General features: G+C 40.6%; 2 protein-coding genes across 7 annotated transcripts in view; one reads left to right on the top strand and one right to left on the bottom strand.

The window, feature by feature from the left end:
- The window catches only part of LOC103180532 (lysine-specific demethylase 2B), a 66,321-nt gene extending 61,501 nt beyond the window's left edge, over nucleotides 1-4,820 (bottom strand). For all 3 annotated transcript variants that reach the window (XM_042338764.1, XM_042338765.1, XM_007896459.2), the window contains exon 1: nucleotides 4,629-4,820. In XM_042338764.1, the coding sequence (XP_042194698.1) occupies nucleotides 4,629-4,670 (42 nt within the window). In that variant the 5' untranslated portion in view covers nucleotides 4,671-4,820. The remainder of the gene's footprint in view (nucleotides 1-4,628) is intronic.
- Nucleotides 4,821-5,367: 547 nt separating this feature from the next.
- orai2 (ORAI calcium release-activated calcium modulator 2) overlaps nucleotides 5,368-18,823 on the top strand; it is a 76,497-nt gene continuing 63,041 nt past the window's right edge. For 2 of the 4 annotated variants that reach the window (XM_007896465.2, XM_007896462.2), the window contains exons 1-3: nucleotides 5,368-5,404; nucleotides 14,197-14,276; nucleotides 16,990-17,098. The gene's annotated coding sequence lies outside the window, so the exon portion shown is untranslated. Of the gene's footprint in view, nucleotides 5,405-5,504; nucleotides 5,530-14,196; nucleotides 14,277-15,190; nucleotides 15,233-16,989; nucleotides 17,099-18,823 lie in introns of those variants that run through there. The other 2 variants (XM_007896464.2, XM_007896463.2) reach the window with 2 other exon arrangements.

The following is an 18,823-nucleotide window of genomic DNA, read 5'->3' as shown; positions in this document are numbered from 1 at the left end:
GCAGATGTCTTTGTCAACTATAATACATCACTTTCTTTGGACGTCGTACAGAAACATTGTGAAGCGGCCTGGTCTATAATATTCAGACATCCATCAATGCCTGCATTTGATATTGCACCTCACTACATTGAAAGGTTTCAAAAAGCACTTGACACATTGAGTTAACGCTCATAGCCTGCTCATAGGCCATTGTATGTTATCATATTCAAGGGCTACTATTTTTTCTTCAAAACTGGAGATTCATAGATTAGTTATGTGGCACTAGACTGTGCAAAGCTTCAATCCAAAAGCACCCGAGATTCACTGTCAAGGTGTTAGGGCAATTGTTTAAAACGACAGAAACATAGCAAGAAAGGGGGAGAAAAAGGTACTTTTGAAAAGTTATGTTGAAGCTTGGATGCATTTTATTCCTAATCTCCCACTCTCTTACTCTATGTTCCATATTCCTAGACTAGCAGAGAAATTTGCATTCAATTCCGCACCCACAATGCTAATAATTCTGATGAATTCCNAAAAAAACACCCATTAAAATCATACTGTTGAAGTGTAGTAGCTGTATACAATACCATAGCATGCACAAATAAAAAAAAGCACCATCTAACCTTGCCTCTTAAATCCTATGATGACAATCCATAAAAATGCCATCAGCAACTAGGCTTCCAAAAACAACACACACAAAACTTGCTTGGGGAGCTAGTCATTCTGCTATTGAGAATGTTAAAGAGCTATGCAAGCACTTTTTAAAAAATAAATAAATGTAATAAATTACCTTTGCCTTTTTGAAATGTTACTGCATCATTCATTCGTTCTCACTATCTTGTCACTCGCTAGCAAAATATTAAATACTGTTGGCAATTCACTGATAATTTACCTCTCAACTTAGGCAGCTGGTTAATTTAATACATTGATGCTCCAGAGAAATCTCCTTAAACTAAATTTATAAGCTTAAACCGAGTAACGGTTGAATTCTTTCACCAAAAAATTAACCTTAAAATTTATCGTGCTTCTGTTTGTATGATTTTTGAACCAAAAACAGTTTCAAACAATATGAAAGGTGGCAACATTGGCTTAGCAAGCTTACATAATAATACTTGCATTTTATATAGCACCTTATCACATCATCAAAGCACTTCACAGAATACACTGTAAACTGAAGTGAGTGTATATTTTTGTGGGCAAAAGGCGACAGATAATTGCTCACAGCAGTGTCCCATAAACAGTCGTGGATTGAATGACCCAATTATTTTTTAAAAAAGGGATTATTGCTGCTGGAAAAGTAATCTGCCAATTGACTAACAATCGGGTTCCTATTTACTGCTAAGTAATCAGAGGCGTGTGGAGTAAGGAAACTTACCCAAAGTTTCGCCCTGCCCGAAAATCGAACCCAGGTGAGACGAGTGCTCTAACCACTAAACTACAGGACTCCGCTTAAACAATGAGTAACTGAGCCATACAACTCAGAAAGGGTCTAACTCAAATCTGTACTGCCATAGTCAAGCTCGGATGGGTCATTAGGAAGGGACTGGCCTCAGCACCAAGAGTAGGCTCTCCAGGACGCTGTCCGGAAAGCTGTTGTTGATGGGGAGGTGACACTCCACACGTTCCTGATCACTTATCAAGTAAACTCCTCATGGGTTACATGTGTTTGACAAGGTTGGCTGGGCTGCATTGGTTGAATAGCCTGCTAACAGCGACTGCCAAGCTCAGCCATTATTCATGGCCCAATGGGCACCCAGTATCAGTGGAATCCCACTTCCAATAGAAAATAATCCTTGGATTTGAAGTAATGCCTTTCCTATGGAGCCCTGTAGCTCAGTGGTTGGAGTCCTGTAGCTCAGTGGCTGGAGTTCTGTAGCTCAGTGGTTAGAGCACTCGCTTTGCAAGTGAGAGACCGGAGTTCAATTCCAGGCAGGACGAAACCTTGGGCAAGTTTCCTTACTCCACACAGAGCCTAATAATAATCCCTCCAAAACTAAAAACAATAATTAAATTGGTCATTTTCAATCTACGACTGTTTGTGGGACATTGCTGTGCGCAATTGGCTGCCGCGTTCGCCCACAAATATACAGTCAATTCACTTTACAGTGTGTTCTGTGAAGAGCTTTGGGACTTCCTCCCGACGTGAAAAGCGCTATATCAAATGCAAGGATTATTATTATTATTATTATCAAGAGAACATCTCCAAGCATTTTACAAGATATATTGTAGAGAATAATGATTATATTTTATTGGCAAACTCAGCAGTCAATTTGAGCACAGCAATGTCCCACAAACAATATTGAAGTGAATGACCAATTTTATTTGGGGGATTTTTGTCTAAGACAAGGTGAGAACTAATATATTTCCCCATTTCTTTTTGACAAGATTTGTATAACATCCAGCATCATTTTCAAGTGCTGGAGTAATGAGAACATAAAAACTGCAACTATTCCAATAGCTACTTCTGCAACGGAAACATTAAAAACTCAGCCAAGTTTTAACTTCAGGTATTAACCTAAGGAACTTGGTAATGAATAGGATCAGATTCAAACATACATTGTTTTCTGATCCTTCTTTGAAACAATTCCCTTAAAATGACAGATAAATCATCAGACAAGGGGCTGTCACCATAAATGCCTTGAAGAAAATGGAAACCATACTTTTTTGTAAAATAAGGGCCTCAGTTAAGATCGCAAACACACTGAACAAATCACATCTTCGAAAACAAGTTAACAGAATAAAAATAACTTCCATGAACATTACTTGAATGTTCAAAATTTAAGTAGTTTCACATGAGATGGTGGTTGGATTAAAACAAAGGTCAACATATTACAGCTGTACTGTATTGGCTTTTCAGGAAATTTAGTAAGACAAAAAACCTTTATCCCTCAGCTTCTAAACTGCTGCTTTACAAAACAATGGCATTTTAATAAAATATTAGCTCAGGCAGGGTAAAGATTAGTTTTCGCAAATCCCAAACATCACTTTTGGGGGCAGTAAAGTAAAATTAAGATTTCCTTATCTCACAAAAAAGGAACTTAATTTTAAGGAGTCATTTACTAGTATGTTAGATGTAAACAGAACTATTATAGGAAATTCATAAACCAACAATTCAGAAATTCTGCTGCTGGTATTTTTAAAAATAGCTTTAGGACTGTGAAGCGAGATGGATGGTACTGAGGTTCAGTAAACGTAGCCTTGCACATAATGAAACAATGCTTAGGCTGAAGAGGGGCTTTTGAAGTGTGTAAAATCCAGCTGTAGCTTGTCAATCTCAGCTGTAAACCGAACCGTCACTTGTTACTAAACACGAACAAAGCTCCACATTTACCGAATCTCAATATCATCTGCGTTGTATGCTCCTGGAAGCTTTAACGCTTCGAAGACATGATGCAAACTGTTTTGATTTTTTTTAAAAAAAACTCAAAACGCCTTCGAACATTCCTACGGATACATTTGCCCAAAGAATCTCCAGTAACATTTACTGGTCAAACCAACCATCACGCCACTCGCCCGCCAAAGATTCCTCAACCCGATTGTACAATTGACCCCATTACACATCTTCCAATCCGTGCTTACAGATATGGACCCATAATCAGAAAACACAGAGGTACGCTCCCACATACACAATCGATTGAGTCAGGACAGCAGAATATTATGACATCTCCTATTTGGCATTCAACGAGGCCACAAATCATCAGAAATAGTGATCTTTGATGTGGGAAGAGGGGAGGAGGCTGGGGGTGTGGGGTGTGGATTGATCAAATATGACCACCCACCCAGGATATTTTTTTATATATGATGTTACAGGCGTTCCGGATAAATGAACAAATATTTCCATAATTTAAAAAGCACAAACATAGGTACACTAGCTTAAAATGAATATTTAATAACATGTAAATATTCCAAATCAAAGTGTAAAATACTGAGTTCCACTGCAATAAATTAGGTTACTCCTATTTTTCCAATCATAATCTTTCACTTAAAACGTTTAGGAGTTTGATCACTGTACTTTAAAACCTCACTAAAATGCTTCAAGGTTATTGTAATGAGGTGCGGGGGGGGGGGGGGGGTGGGGGGGTGGGGAACCATTCATCCCTGGAACAAAATTCAAATTGTAAACTACTACAGATGAAGGTTAAACATTTACACAATCCATGTATTACACCATCTTTAATACAGATACACAACAAGGGGGCAGCCTGCTATCTAGTGGAAGATGTGAAAAGATTTTTCAAGCCAAATGCTCACGAGAGAGAGAGAGAGAGAGAGAAAAAAAGCTGATCTGAATGTATGCAGAAACACACAATTAGGTCAAGTGTCCTCCCATTTCCAAACGCAAAAGACTGACACCTTAAGCTACAAACTCTCCCAAATTCCCTGAAGCCCTTTAATGACTGTGTGTGTGTAAAAAAAAAGGATGCCATTATTTCCCCCCCCACCCCCCACCCCCCAGTGCTGTGTCTCTCTATGGGGTGGGATGGGAAAGGCCTTGTCCAGTAGCAACAGCAGCCACTCACTGACTTTCCCCCCAACACATCACTTACACAACACAACACACAGATCGCACACACACACACACACACACCACACACCCACACGTTAAGCCTTCCAAGCGAAGTCGTGAAATAATTCTGAAAGGGCCGAACCTGAGAGGTGTCATAGTCTTCATCATCGGGACTCAGTGCCATGACCTTTCACAATTCATGCTGCCCAGGAAAAGAAATCCAGTCATGGCTCTCTCTCCCACCCACTCTTACGAGAGAAACACACTCAACATCCACAGGAGAGCTTCCTCCATCTCTCTCTCTCTCTCTCTCCCTCTCTTCCTAACCCCCCCCTCTCCCTCCTCCTCCACTCCGCTCCGCTCAACCCAACTTCACAATGGAAAACCTGGTGACGCGCGCGACGGACATGGCGGGACGGCCAACCGCCGCCCGGCTGCCGGCCGACCTCCCGCCTCCTCCCCCCTCCCCCTCCCTCCTCCTCCCCACCCACCCACCCACCCGGCCCCACGTCGGCCAATCGGAGCGCGCGCTGGGGGGGGGGGGGGGGGCGGCGGTGGGCGGGCGCCTCGAGACGGGGGCCTTCGGGCTGTCAATCACGGCGCGCGGCGGGGACGTTGGTCATTCAAACGTGAGCCCGCGCGGCGCGTGCGTGCCACCGCCCCCTTCTTCCCCCCCGCCCCGCCCCCCCCCCCGCATCACCACCACCTCCTCCCTCCTCCCGCGCGACCGGCCTCAACCGTCATCGCGCAGCCCGACGTCTGCCCAGTAAGTCCCGCCTTCACGTCACGTCCGATTGGTCGCTGGGGGGGGAGAGGGACAAGACGCCGGACGTCTCGCGGTTCTCATTGGTCGCTCGTCATGCCAGTCAAGAGCGTAACGCGTCACGGGCGACGTGGCTTGGCTCGCGGGAGGAGCAGGTAAAGGTGGCTCGGGACTCGCCCTGGTGACTCTGTGAGGGGAGGGGGGGAAACGGCGGGACTCTGTCGCTGAGAGTTTCTTCGTCGGTGGGGCTTGAATGAGGAGGGCAACGTCTTTTCATTTGGTAATCCTTCTGAGTACAGTGGTCCCGGCATTTGACACAGCGCCTCATCGCGATGTCTCGAAGCGCTTCGCAGAAATACACCGTCGAGTGAAGTGACTGTGTATTTTTTTTGGGGGGGGGCGGGCGGGGGGGGGTGAAGAAACACGGCAGCCATTTCCGCCACAGCGGCGTCCCCGCAAACAGTCGTGGATTGAGTGACCAGTTTGTGATTGTGTTTTTTTTTGGGGGGGGAAAGGGATTATTATTACTCCCGGAAAAGCGATCCGCTCAGCGACTCACGACCGGGTTCCCTCTCGGCCAAACAGAGGCGCGTGGAGTTAAGGAGACTTGCCCTGCCCCGGGAATCGAATTGAACCCGAGGTAATAATGATCCTAAAGTTTGACACCTTTCACGTTGGGAGGACAACTCATAAAAGCTTCGCAGGATCTCACGTTGTCAATTAAGTGTAGTGACTGTGCACTTTGTAGGCAAAAACACCATAAGTTATGACTGGCTGCCGTTAATAATAATGGTATTTACATTTGGTATTGTGCCTTTCACATTAGGGCATCTCAAAGTGCTTCATAGGATACCAAAGCATAACTTTGAAACTCCTTGCCTCAACCCCTTCGCCTCGCCCCCCCCGCCCCCTTTCCCCATCTTCAGGTCGGGCCTGAAGACCTTCCTCTTCGACCGCACCTAAGGTCACCTTCCCCATGGCTTGGCCACCATTGTTAAGCGCTCTTGAGACGCGTGGAGGGCGCTATACAAATGCAAGTTGTTGTTGTTGATACGTTGTAAAATGGAGTGAATCTGTATTTTGTAGGTGAACACAGCAGCTAATTTTCACAGAGTAATGAGTCTCAAATAGCCATGAAGTGAATGACCAATTTTATAAGGGAGATTTTTGACCAGGAGAAACTCCCTTTTTTCAACCAGTGCCATGGGAACTTTTAACACCTGAACAAGTAGACAGACAGATAGACAGACTTTGTTTAATCTAAGAGACAGCACTTCCACACAATATAGCGACTCCAGTGCTAAACTGGAGTGACAGCATAAACCATATGAGCTTCAAGTCCTGATGTGTGGCATGAGCCTACTACGGACTGAGCCAAATTTATAGCTTAATTTGGTATGCTTTTAAATCATATGTTAATAATTGTTTGCTGCATTGTCTGGCCACTATTTTAATGTTAGCTTTGTTCAAATATTTGTGAAAAATTTCATGATTAGGTTACTTTGGTATGAATCACTAACACATTTCAATTGTGCATTGAAGGGCTGGATTCCATCCCCAATAGACTAGCATTTACTGAAATACAAACCTCATGTTTCATTTTCCAATGTGGCTTGACTGATTATAAAATATGATACAAATGTATAATCTGTGCATGCTTTCTAAACTATGGAAATCAAAATCATATTTCCTTACTTAAGAATGTCACAATGTCTGAACTGACATCCGCACACAATTTAATATCTAAAGACTAAATGCATTACAAATCTCGGCATTCTTGTTTTATTTCTCTTTCTGCCATGTTTTACGGCTTGTTTTTCACTGGATTCTCCTCACTCCATAGATTCACAAAAAAAAGCAGATTAATTTGTCATTCATCACATTGATATATGTGGGATGTTTCTGAACAGATTAGCTGTCATGTTTGTGACTACACTTCAAAGTAACTCATTGTGTGAAGCACTTTTTGAGACATTTCTATGTGCTATATTAACTGCAAGCATTATTATTTGGACCTTAGTGACGTGTAGTAATAATAATAATAATAATCTTTGCATTTGATATAGCGCCTTATCACGTCTTCTGGACGTCTCAAAGCACTTCACAAAATATACTGTAAAGTGAATTGACTGTATGTTTTGTGAGTGTAGTTTTGTACATCCGTAACACTTTCACCTCATGGCTGTCAGAAATTGCTGTGCTCAAATTGGTTGCCACATTCACCTACACACTGAATCCTGTGAAGCGCTTTGAGATATCCCCCTGACATTAAAGGTGCTATATTAAATGAAAAGATCATTATTATCATATAATTCAAAATGATATTCAAAACTCTGTTGTCCACATCTTCACCTGCACTAATCGTCACATATACATCACCCAATTCCTCTCCAGGTTCCACCGCCAGTCTCAATGGATTGGTTTCAGGGTCCTCATTCTTGCATGTAATTCTCGTCACATCCTCGCACCTCCCTGTATCTGTTTTCTACCTCACCTCCTGCTACACATCTCCCACTTACACCATCGGTGGAAAATCTTCAGGAACTACACCCACATTTTGAACTCCCTCCTCCACTCTATAAGTCCTGCTTAAAAGCCTACCTTTTTGATTGCGCCTGGTCACCTCCTCCTTCCCCCTCCAACCTTGTTTGGCAGTTTCTGAAGTGCTCTGAGATTTTCATACTCCATGAAGGGCACTATCTAATGTTGCATATAGTTTGCCTCTCAGAATTTTAAGGCCTTTATCATCTTTCCACCTCTCAGTCTTCTTTATTATAATGAAAACATTTTCAGCTCTCCTCACAAGATTGGTTTTGGATGAAGAAGTATTTTGGCCCATTTGATATCATCTCATTTACACGCTCCAAATGCCATAACCATCTATATACAATTATATAATTTCTCTAGAATATTTTTGATATTTCATAGAGAGAGCATTGCATTCTAAGTGCAGATTTGTTCCCTCTGGTAATTTATTTGAAGAGACTGTTCAATGCATAATCATTGTGAAGTCCTGTAGCTTAATGTTTTTTTCCCAGGCGGGGAAAAACTTTGGGCAAATTTCCTTACACCACATGCCTCTGTTTACCTATCAGTAAGTAGGAACCAGGTTGTTAGTCGATTGGCAGATTGCTTTTCCAGGGGTAATAACCTTAAAATAAAATTTAAAAATAATAATTTGGTTACTCAATCACGACTATTTGTGGGACACTGCTGTGTGCACTTGGCTGCCACGTTTCGCCCACAAAACATACAGTCAATTAATTCACTATAAAGTATATTCTATGAAGTGCTTTGAGACGTCTCGAAGACGTGATAAGGTGCTATATCAGATGCAAGGATTATTATTTTATTGTGCATCCTGGACAGGAGCAGCTTAAACGAGTATCCTCACTGAATTTAGCAAGACTGAAATCAGTATGCAGAAGTGGATCTAAACTCTTCTTTTCTACATCCACCTAATTAATCCTTACCTAATCCTTATACAAAGAATATATTATGAGACACAAGAAGTTTATTATGAAGATTTGCAGGGTAAGTTTCAACTTGAGGCAACAACAATAACTTCAGTTGATTCATTTTTTTAAATTTACAACAACAACAATAAAATTATGTTTATATACTTTGTTTCTTGTCTGGAGGATATCCTAATATAGTCATCCCTTTGATCTTTGACTTTAATGGGACTAACATTTTGATAGCTCAGAAGAGAATTCGAATGTCACTCTGTGGTGCTCTGCTGATGGCGTTGTGGATAATCGTACCACTTGGTGTGCTGAATCACATGGAACCGGAAAGGCTCAAATTCAATCTCTGGTGGTTATCATGCACTGCATTTGGCCTCTAAGCCTGGGTTACGGAGGGTAAGATCAGCAAGATTTCCTGCTGCTTATCACTTTGTGTGTAACTTATCAGTTATGATATCTCTTCCACCCTCCCAACTACTGTCATATCTCCTGCTGGTCTCAGGTCACGCAGAAAGCAAGTGCTATTTACCAGAGAGCTACAGGTAATAATAGTAATAATAATAATAATCCTTGCATTTGATGTAGCTCTTTTCACGTCTTCTAGACGTCTCAAAGTGCTTCACAGAATAGACTGTAAAGTGAATTGGCTGTATACTTTGTGGGCGAAATGCGGCAGCCAATTGCGCACAGCAGCGTCCCACAAACAGCCATGGATTGAAATAATCAATTTATGATTGTTTTTTTTTCTTGAGTGATTATTATCAGGCGTGTTGAGTAAGGAAACTTGCCCAAGGTTTCACCCTGCCGGGAATCTAACCTAGGTCTCTCGCTTGCAAAGCGAGTGCTCTAACCACTGAGCTACAGGACGATACCAATTTAATTGTACTCCAGCATGAGTCACATCTTTAGAAGAAATATGGTGTGTGGAAATCACAACATGGGTTGTGTAGTTGTACCAGCTTGGCACAACACTTTTCCAGCAAATAAAAAAACAAGAAGAATAATCCTAGCATTTGATATAGCACCTTTCACATCATTGAGACTTCTCAAAGCCCTTCATAATATATACTGCAAAGTGGATTGACTGTATCCGAAAGATGCAGCGCTCCCCCAGGACTATCACAGTAACAGCCTAGACTATGATCTGAGAGTCCTGTTGTGGGGCTTGAACCCATAACCTTTTGTCTCAGGCGAGAGTCCTATCAACTCTTCAAGTCTGATAATCTGTGTGATCTGGGCCATTTCGTCACCACAGTTACTTTCCTTTTCTGAAACATAACATGGTTATAATAAACAAAGCCTCTTGTGTTGTGATTTTTATTTCTGTTCACAAGGCTGACCAAACTGATTTGCAGACTTACCATGAGTGAGTTATTATGTTTCTGTGCTTATGAAAGTGAAAATTCTTTTGCACACATGCCTATAAATTGTCTTATATTTCACATGTTGGATCAATGGGGTACAAAGAGGGTGGAAATGTAATGTAGACGATAAGTGGCCTGATGTTGGATGAAGTAGTCATGTAACAGTGTATTGAACATCTGGACTCAGTTTCCTGTTACTGGCTGTCGTAAAAGGTTGACAGGATGTGAGTGTGACCTGGTTAAAGATGGAAGGATAGGCTTTTGCAGAGAAAAATATGACATACGAAAGGCATGAGTTGCAGAAACAGAAATTAAATAGAACATTTAACAGCCAGATAAGAAATAGAGAAACATAACAAGAGGAAATTTAAAGATGATGGGAATTGTGAAGACCAGAGAGCATGGCAAATAGTATTATGGTAGGAAAGAGGATAAGTGATAGTGTGTCAAGAGACAGCCAGAAGATGGTAATTTGTACTAAGAACAGGTAAATAAAGAAGCAGCTCAGGTCTGAAATGCTGTACTCTGTCCAGCGCCTTGGAACGTCCTCGATACGTGAAAGGCGCTATATAAATGTAATCTTCTTGTAATGATAATGCGGGAAGTGTAAGAGAGAGAAATGCAAGGGAGAGAGGTTCACAAAGTGCAAGAGCGACTAAGAAAGAGCACAAATTGCATGGAAATTCCAACTAAAGACAGAAAAGAAATTGCACAAATAGGCGGAAAAACATAAGAGACATTGGGGAGTATGTGGGAAAGTGGGATAAGTCATTATAAGTATGAATTGGTGGCAAAACCATGAAAATCAGATAGGCAGGATATAGATTTTAGCTGCAGGTGTTGGGATAGATCACATGAAGCTGAGATTCAAAATTTCCAATATATAGTAGTTTGTGTAGTTTGTCGGAAAGCAACGCACAATAATGTGCAGTGACATAACCTCAAGCCTTCAACTGCTAAATTCTTGATCTCAATTACTGTATAATGCTTAGCAGAGGGAAAGGGCTGGTACACACTCTCAGACAACACAGAGACCTGAGAGAATGTCACCTACATACATATCCAGCTAATTGGCACAGTACATGATTCAGAAGGGAATAATAATAATCCTTGCATTTGATATAATGCCTTATCACATCTTCGAGACTTCTCAAAGCGCTTCACAGAATATACTGTGAAGTGAATTGACTGCATATTCTGTAAGCAAAACGTAGGAAAAATAGTACACCCTTAACCTGTGGCTGAAAAGCAATGATTTTGCGTGGACTCAGACTGCTTTTCATAACATCAAACAATTTAACCCTGCAACAGGTTAACCTGGCAGCAGATTTGTAACTTCCTTCACATATAAAGCTTTCTCACAGGCTCCAGCTGCAGATTACATCCTCCTAACCATCATCATTAAAGGGCATAGTTTTGCTAATGTTAACAATATAATGGAAATTGAAACCATCAAATGAAATTTACTACCAGGTTAACCTGTTACTGGGTATTCAGATGTTTGATCTGTGAGGTACTGCAGGCTATCTGAATGTTTGTAGTTGTAACAACAGGAAATAGTAATCCATTAGTCCTTTGAAATCTTTTGATTTTACATTTATCACAACATGCATTAATAAGCCTATTTCAATTGTTGAAAAGTTATTTTCATTCTTTTTCATATAAAAATAATAATAATTTGGCCACTCAATCCAAGACTGTTTGTGGGACACTGCTGCGCACAATTGGCTGCTGCATTTCACCCACAAAATATACAGGCAATTCACTTTATATTGTGTGAAGCGCTTCAAAACGGTCTCTAGACGTGAGAAGGCGCTGTATCAATTGCAAAAGGATTATTATTATTAAGTAAAATTTCTGTTTATATCGAGGGGAGACAACTTAGCATGTACGGTACATAGTATTATGAAGAGTTCTTTTTGCAGAGTAACAATAGTTCTAAATTTAATCGTGATTCATCTGATAAAAGTAATGAAAGTAAATTTGCAATTGAAGTTCACCCAAGGTTGAAAGACAATGCAGATAATGGTTAGTACCTGAGATTGTCTTTATAATTCATGCTCTCAGATATAGTTTCACCATCAGTCTTTCTCTCAGCTCTGTGCCCAATCCCTGAAATTCCCCTGGCCTCATCATCAGTCTGGAACAAATCCTGTTACTGTTGACCCCACTGTCACAACCTAGGATTAATTTGATAGCAGCTGCTTACTAAAAAATGTTCTTAAAAAAGTTAAAATATTGATTTAAAGTTGGTAGTTACAACTTTTTTTCTCTGTTGAGAAAACCTGCTTCTGTTATTCAGTGGGAGACTGAAATTTGTGGTCTAAACGTAAAACCACAATAAGGATAATGAGAAAAACCAGTTGAGGAAAAATGACAAGAGAGAGGAAGATAAAAGGATGCGAAAAAAGCAAATAAATATAATATAAATAAATATTATAAAAAGTATGATCATAAACTCAGTTTCATTTTGCATAACAAAGTTAGAAACAACTAAAAATAGAGGCAACGATGCATGTAATAGTAATGTAATAAGGGGGTAATCCTTAAAAAAAGAAAAATTTAAAAATATATAATAATTTGGTCACTCAGTCCATGACTGGGAACTGCTCTGCGTAATTAATTGGCTGGCGTGTTTCCCCCACAAAATATACTTACAATCAATTAATTCACTTACAGTATATTGTGTGAAGAGCTTTGAGACTTCTTGAAAAAGCGATAAGGTGTTATATCAAATGCAAGGATTATTATTATGTAGTGTACTGAAGCAAAACACTTCAACAAGATTCAATCTTGGTCTTTGCTAAATTAACGAACATCCAACAACTCTTCTTTGTAACTCTATTTTCAGCTAGAGTACTAAACATAGCTCACAGAATAGTTTTTGTCTCCAGACAGACTACTTAACCTCTGTGCTGAACCCAATGTTTATGGAAGGCTTTTAGGCAATACTCAATTAACCTGAAGTGACCCACAATACATTAAAGATGGTCAAATAAAGGTTACCGAAGTTCAGCTCAGAATTACTAACAGAATATTGGCACACATTCCCATATTTATAACATTTAACTTTTGAATATTGTTGTCCCAACTTGGTTAATATGTATACATCAATACTAGTATCTTCTAGTTCTTTTGGAAAGCAGGTTATTGACTCCTCTGTAGCTTCCGATCCCAATGTTTTTGTGGTTTGGTCAATAAGTGGTATTCATCCATTAGTAAAGTAGATACTATATCAGTTGTTCTCTGTGATAATGTACCTTGACCAGCGAGTAACTTTAGAGTTGGTAATGTTCATGACACCTCAACCTCACAATTACACTGAATTTTTTAAAATGTAAAAAAAATCTCTCTCTCATACATAGCATACATAGTTTGGTGGTAAATCCTCTGTCTTTTATGATATTGAATAATAATACTACTACTACTACTAATAATAATAATCTATTTTCAGTGCTGTTGTCTAACCTCAGCCAAGGTTTCAGTGTGTGTGTTTGGGGGTGGGTGACATTTCCTCCAGCTAGGGATAGGGAAAAATACCCATTAAAATTGCCATCCAGAGCCCCACTTCTGGAAACTGCAGTGTCAGAACAGAAGGCCCCATAAATGAAGTCGCTTGGCAAGATATTAGAAGTGGCGAAACCTTGGGCAAGTTTCCTTACTCCACACGTCTAATAATAATCCCTCCAAAACAAAAACAACAATAAAAAAAATTGGTCATTTTTAATCCACGACTGTTTGTGGGACGCTGCTGCGCGCAATTGGCTGCCGCGTTTCACTCACAAATATACGGTCAATTCACTTTACGGTCTATTATGTGAAGCGCTTTGAGACGTCGAGAAGACGTGAAAAGTGCTATATCAAATGCAAGGATTATTATTTTATTATTATTATTAAGTGTTCTAGTGCCCTGTGACACATTGTGAATCTACATGTTCAGGAGAGAGAAAATTGAGAGGAGAGCCATCACTTTAAAACAAAAGTGAAGATGAGGCCAACTTTTTATGCCCAAGGAAAGAAAAATCCATTATCTGAGATAGAGATCGTTTGTGTCTCTAAAGTACTTAAAAGTAGCAAAGCTTACAATACACACCTTATAATTCTGTAATCTTTTAGGTCAAGCAAAAGAAGCAGGCGTAATAATCCTTCTTCCACAATATGTTACTTCAACATGATGGCCTCAAGACAGCTCAAAGGTAAGACAAATAAAATAAATTTGGAGAAAGGAAATAGATAACAAACATAGAGCAATGACAATTGTTCAATGAGGTAATGCACAACATAATGTGATACTCCCTTCAAAACAATAATACTCCCTTAAAAGTAATAATAAACCCTTCAAAACAAACAATAATAATCAACAACTTGCACTTATATAGTGCCCTCCATGCAGTGTAACGTCTCAGAGCACTTAACAAAGGCAGAGCCTAACTCTGAGCCAGGGGGAGGTGGCTGTAACCATGGTCGAAGAGGAAGGTTTTCAGGTGAGACTTGAAAGGGGAGAGAGGGCAAGGCGGAGGAATTGAGGGAGAGCGTTCCAGAGATTTGGGGCGTAGTGGCTGAAAGCACGACCTCCAATGGTGGGGTGGAGGGTGCGAGGGACGAGCAGGAGACCACCAGTCGAGCAGAAAGCTCTGGGTGGTGGATTGGGGAGTGAGGACTTTGGAGAGGTAGGGAGGTGCCAGGGAGTGAATGGATTTGAACACGAGTGTGAAGATCTTAAAGTCAAACAAACAATATTAATCCCTTCAACACAAAACAATAATAATAATCAAAACAAATACTACTCAGTCATACAGGTCAAGATGGATCCAGGTTTGATTCCTGGAATATTAATCCTTGCATTTAGTGTAGCGCCTTTCAAATCGAGAGGATATCCAAAAGCAATTCACAGGATATACTGTAAAGTGGATTGACTATATTTTGTGGGCAATTTGCACACAGCAATATCCCACAAACAGCCATGGAGTGAGTGACCAATTGTTGGCCATGATACTGGAAGAAACTTCCTTCTCTTTTCGAATAGTGCCATTGGATCTTTAATGTCCACCTGAACCAGCAGATGGGACCTCGGTTTAATGTCTCAACTAAAGGAAGACACCTCTGAGAACGCTGCACCCCTCCACTGCACCGGAGTGTCAGCTAAGACTCTGTGAGTTGAAGTCCTGATGTGGTAATTTGTGCTGAATAACTTAATCACAGCTGCTGTGGGAGTAAAATGTGCTGCAATGGAGTCTAATCTCCGGATTAATTATCAATTCAATTTCTTGGCTGGATTGCAGTCTTGTAACCCCGTATTACATAGCTATTATTTTACGAACATAAGGTACTTTAATCTGTACTTTGAGAAGAGTATCAGAAATGTATTTTCCAAAAAGAATATCACAATATCAGCTTGGTTGTGTGGAAGAGGAAAATCCAAGATTCCTATTCCATATTGTTTTTCATTGATCTTTGCTAGAAAGTGTGAGTAAGAGTAGAATCTGACTCAGTTGCATCCCATTTTTTTTATTGGTGCTTGCATGACATTTTCTTCAACCTATCGTCAAAAAAACTATTTTTCCTTTAGCAATACATGTAGCTTCTATTCATCCATTCATTCTTTTTAGACGTTATCATGCATCATCAGTAGCAAATAATGTATTCACTGTTATGGTGCATTCTGACAGGCAACACCAGCAAAGAGAAAAAATGCGGAAGGGAAATATAATATCCTATCAACCTTGTAGTATATAATCATTGGATTGATATCATGGAAGTATTTTAAGGCTGTAATCTGATTTTAGGTTCATTTGGTTAGAATGTGTTCAATCTTGGCACTTGCAGGCAGTTTATGACATTCCCTGAATTCCTTGATAAGATTACTGCCTTGTAATCAATCTCAGTGTATCTGTGATTTTCAATTTAATTTAACATTTTCAAACTATACTAAGCAATGTAAAAGAACACTCAATAAAACCAGGAGTTGGATTCCATAGTGAGTTAGAATGCCCTCCTTTCATTTATATCTGGAGTATATGGGATGGAAATATCTGAACTCCAGGAGCATTACATTTAATGATACAATATTGAAAAGTCTCATTCCAATTCCTGGTGTCTATGAGTCCACAGTACAGTTATTATTCTTTTTGGTTAAACCACTTGGATATCTTGGAACCTTTCCCTGGACTGAACACAGGTATTTCTAACCCGTAATCCCTCTGATTTACCCCCTCACTTGCTCCTTCAAGTCCCGTCTGAAGACCTTCCTCTTCAATCGAGCCTTTGACCACCCTCCCGCCCCCCAGCCCCCTCCCCTTCTCACCACAATTCCCAGCTCAGGTCCAAAATCCCTGATTGTCCAGTGCCCTGAGACGTCTTTTCGATGTGAAAAGGCACAATACTGGTATAATTTGTTGTTGTTGAATCCCCAAAAATCATCACAGGAATTTTCAATGTAAGATAAATGCATTTATTTTCCTTAACGCCACAGATTATGATGGCCATCTTAATTTACATGATTAATATTTCGTACATAATTTCAACCCCTATATGTCCCGGAAGAGGATCAAAAACCCCTTATGATTAATTCCTTGAGTCCAAATGAAGATTGTACAAATCATTATCCACTCACTCCCATTGTACAGAGTACATTTCTTCACAAACTATTCATTTGTGTGCTGTTTTTCTCTTTAAAGACAAGGATAAATTATATATTCCTAACAAAATTATCTCTTATGTCACAAGAATTTTTTTTATCACCAGCACTGCTTTAGGGATTGTCAAGCTAAGTAGGATGCACATATACATGAAACAAATCAAAATCAGTCAAGCTCATTTTTTCTCCCCTGAGCTAGAGAGCTGAGAACAATCATTACACTTACTATGTGACGAATCGTTTGAGGTATTTTTCTTTGTTTTTCTATGCAGAGGTGAAGGATAAAAATGGAACATTCTCCTCGGTTTTATGCGGATGACGCTTGGACTGCAGACAGGATAAAAAACAGCCATTCTCAAAACAATTGACAGTTCCCTCAAGGTAGAGTATTGTAGTTTGCATAATAATAGAAATTTAGCATGGTTATTTGCTGCTTTTAATGTTATGATGTGCATTTAACATAATTCTGCCAGGAACTGATAGTGTGATCTAAATGCAAGAGTTAAATCACAATTTAGTTTTCTGCGCCAGTAGTCAAAATAAATATTTCAGTGTGTTTTATGGTTGAACAAGTAACAGTCGCAGCCTGGCTCAACTTGGTAGCATTCTTGCCCCTGAGTCAAGAGAGTTGTAAGTTCAAATGCCACCTTGGGGCTTGAGCTCACAGACTCTAAGCTGACACTTTAGTGAAATACTGGGGGACCATTTGCCTGTTTCTGGTGGATATTAAGGATCCTGTGACATTATTTAAAAAGAGAAGAGAATTTCTCACAGTGTCCTGCCTCCCATCCTCCAGATTCTTCACCTCAATGCTGTTTGTGGGATCGTGTTGTGAATTAATTGACTGCCATGTTTGCTTACAAAAACAGTCACTACAGTTTGTCGCAAATACCTGTAAAATACTTTCTAAGGCATTTTGACTTTATAGGCGCTATATCAAATACAATGGTTACATACAGATCTAATCATGGTTCAACTCTCCGTTTCAGTATACAACCCATTGTAAAATGAATTGTAACCCTAAAGTGGTCATTATAATTTCCAACGAATCAACGTCAAATTACTTATTGATAAACTGCAATAATGGCCTTAACATTTTTAATACTAGAACATCATCACGTATTAACGACATGGAGATCATTGACAATTGTCATTGACTCTTTCAGCTGTGTCAAGGACAAATATCACTCTCTCAAATTATTAAACCATATATCAGGAAGTGCTCTAAAGGCGTTATTGTGCTGGCAGATCACAATCTCTATATTGTCCTATCAAATATCCATTCACCAATTTCATTTTTCAAAGCAAACAACAACAACAACTTGCACTTGTATAGCGCCCTCCACGCAGAGCAGCGTCTCAGAGCGCTTAACAGTGGCGGAGCCTGACTCTGAGGCGGGAGGAGTGGGGAGGTGGCCGTAAGCACGGTCGAACAGGAAATTCTTCAGGCTGGACTTGAAAGAGGGGAGAGAGAGGGCAAGGCGGAGGGATTGAGGGAGAGTGTTCCAGTGTTTTGGGGAGTAGTGGCTGAAAGCACGACATCCAATGGTGGGGCGGAGGGTGCGAGGGACGAGCAGGAGGCCAGTGCCAGTCGAGCGGAGGCTCTGGGTGGTGGATTGGGGAGTGAGGAGGTGCCAGGGAGTGAATGGATTTAAATACGAGACTGAGCATCTTGAAGTCAATCCTTTCAGTGATGGGGAGCCGGTGGAGCCTGGGCCAGAATTGGTGAGATGTGGGTCCGAGTTTGTTTCGGGTCAATTTGCGGGCAGCAGAGTTTTGAATGAACTCGATCTTGTGAATGGTGGAGCTGGGGAGACCAGCGAGAGGTGCGTGGGAGTAATCCCAGAGGGAGCATATAGATAAGGAAAAGAAGAGGGCCAAGGATGGAGCCCTGGGGTATCCCACAGGTGACCGTTGTGGGGCGGAGGAGAAACCATTGTTGAGATGAAATGGAGGTGGTTGGTTAAGTAGGACTTGAACCATTGCGAGTGCAGTTCCACTAAGTAGATGAGGGAGGAGAGCCAATGGAGGAGGATGGTGTGGTCGACTGTGTCGAAGAAGGACGAGGAGGCAGAGGGAGCCCTGGTTACAGACAGAGAGAATGTC

The sequence above is a fragment of the Callorhinchus milii genome, unplaced genomic scaffold, assembly GCF_018977255.1.
Source record: "Callorhinchus milii isolate IMCB2004 unplaced genomic scaffold, IMCB_Cmil_1.0 Scaffold10, whole genome shotgun sequence".
In the NCBI taxonomy this organism is placed as follows: Eukaryota; Metazoa; Chordata; class Chondrichthyes; order Chimaeriformes; family Callorhinchidae; genus Callorhinchus; species Callorhinchus milii.
This window is presented reverse-complemented; position numbering and strand designations above follow the sequence as displayed.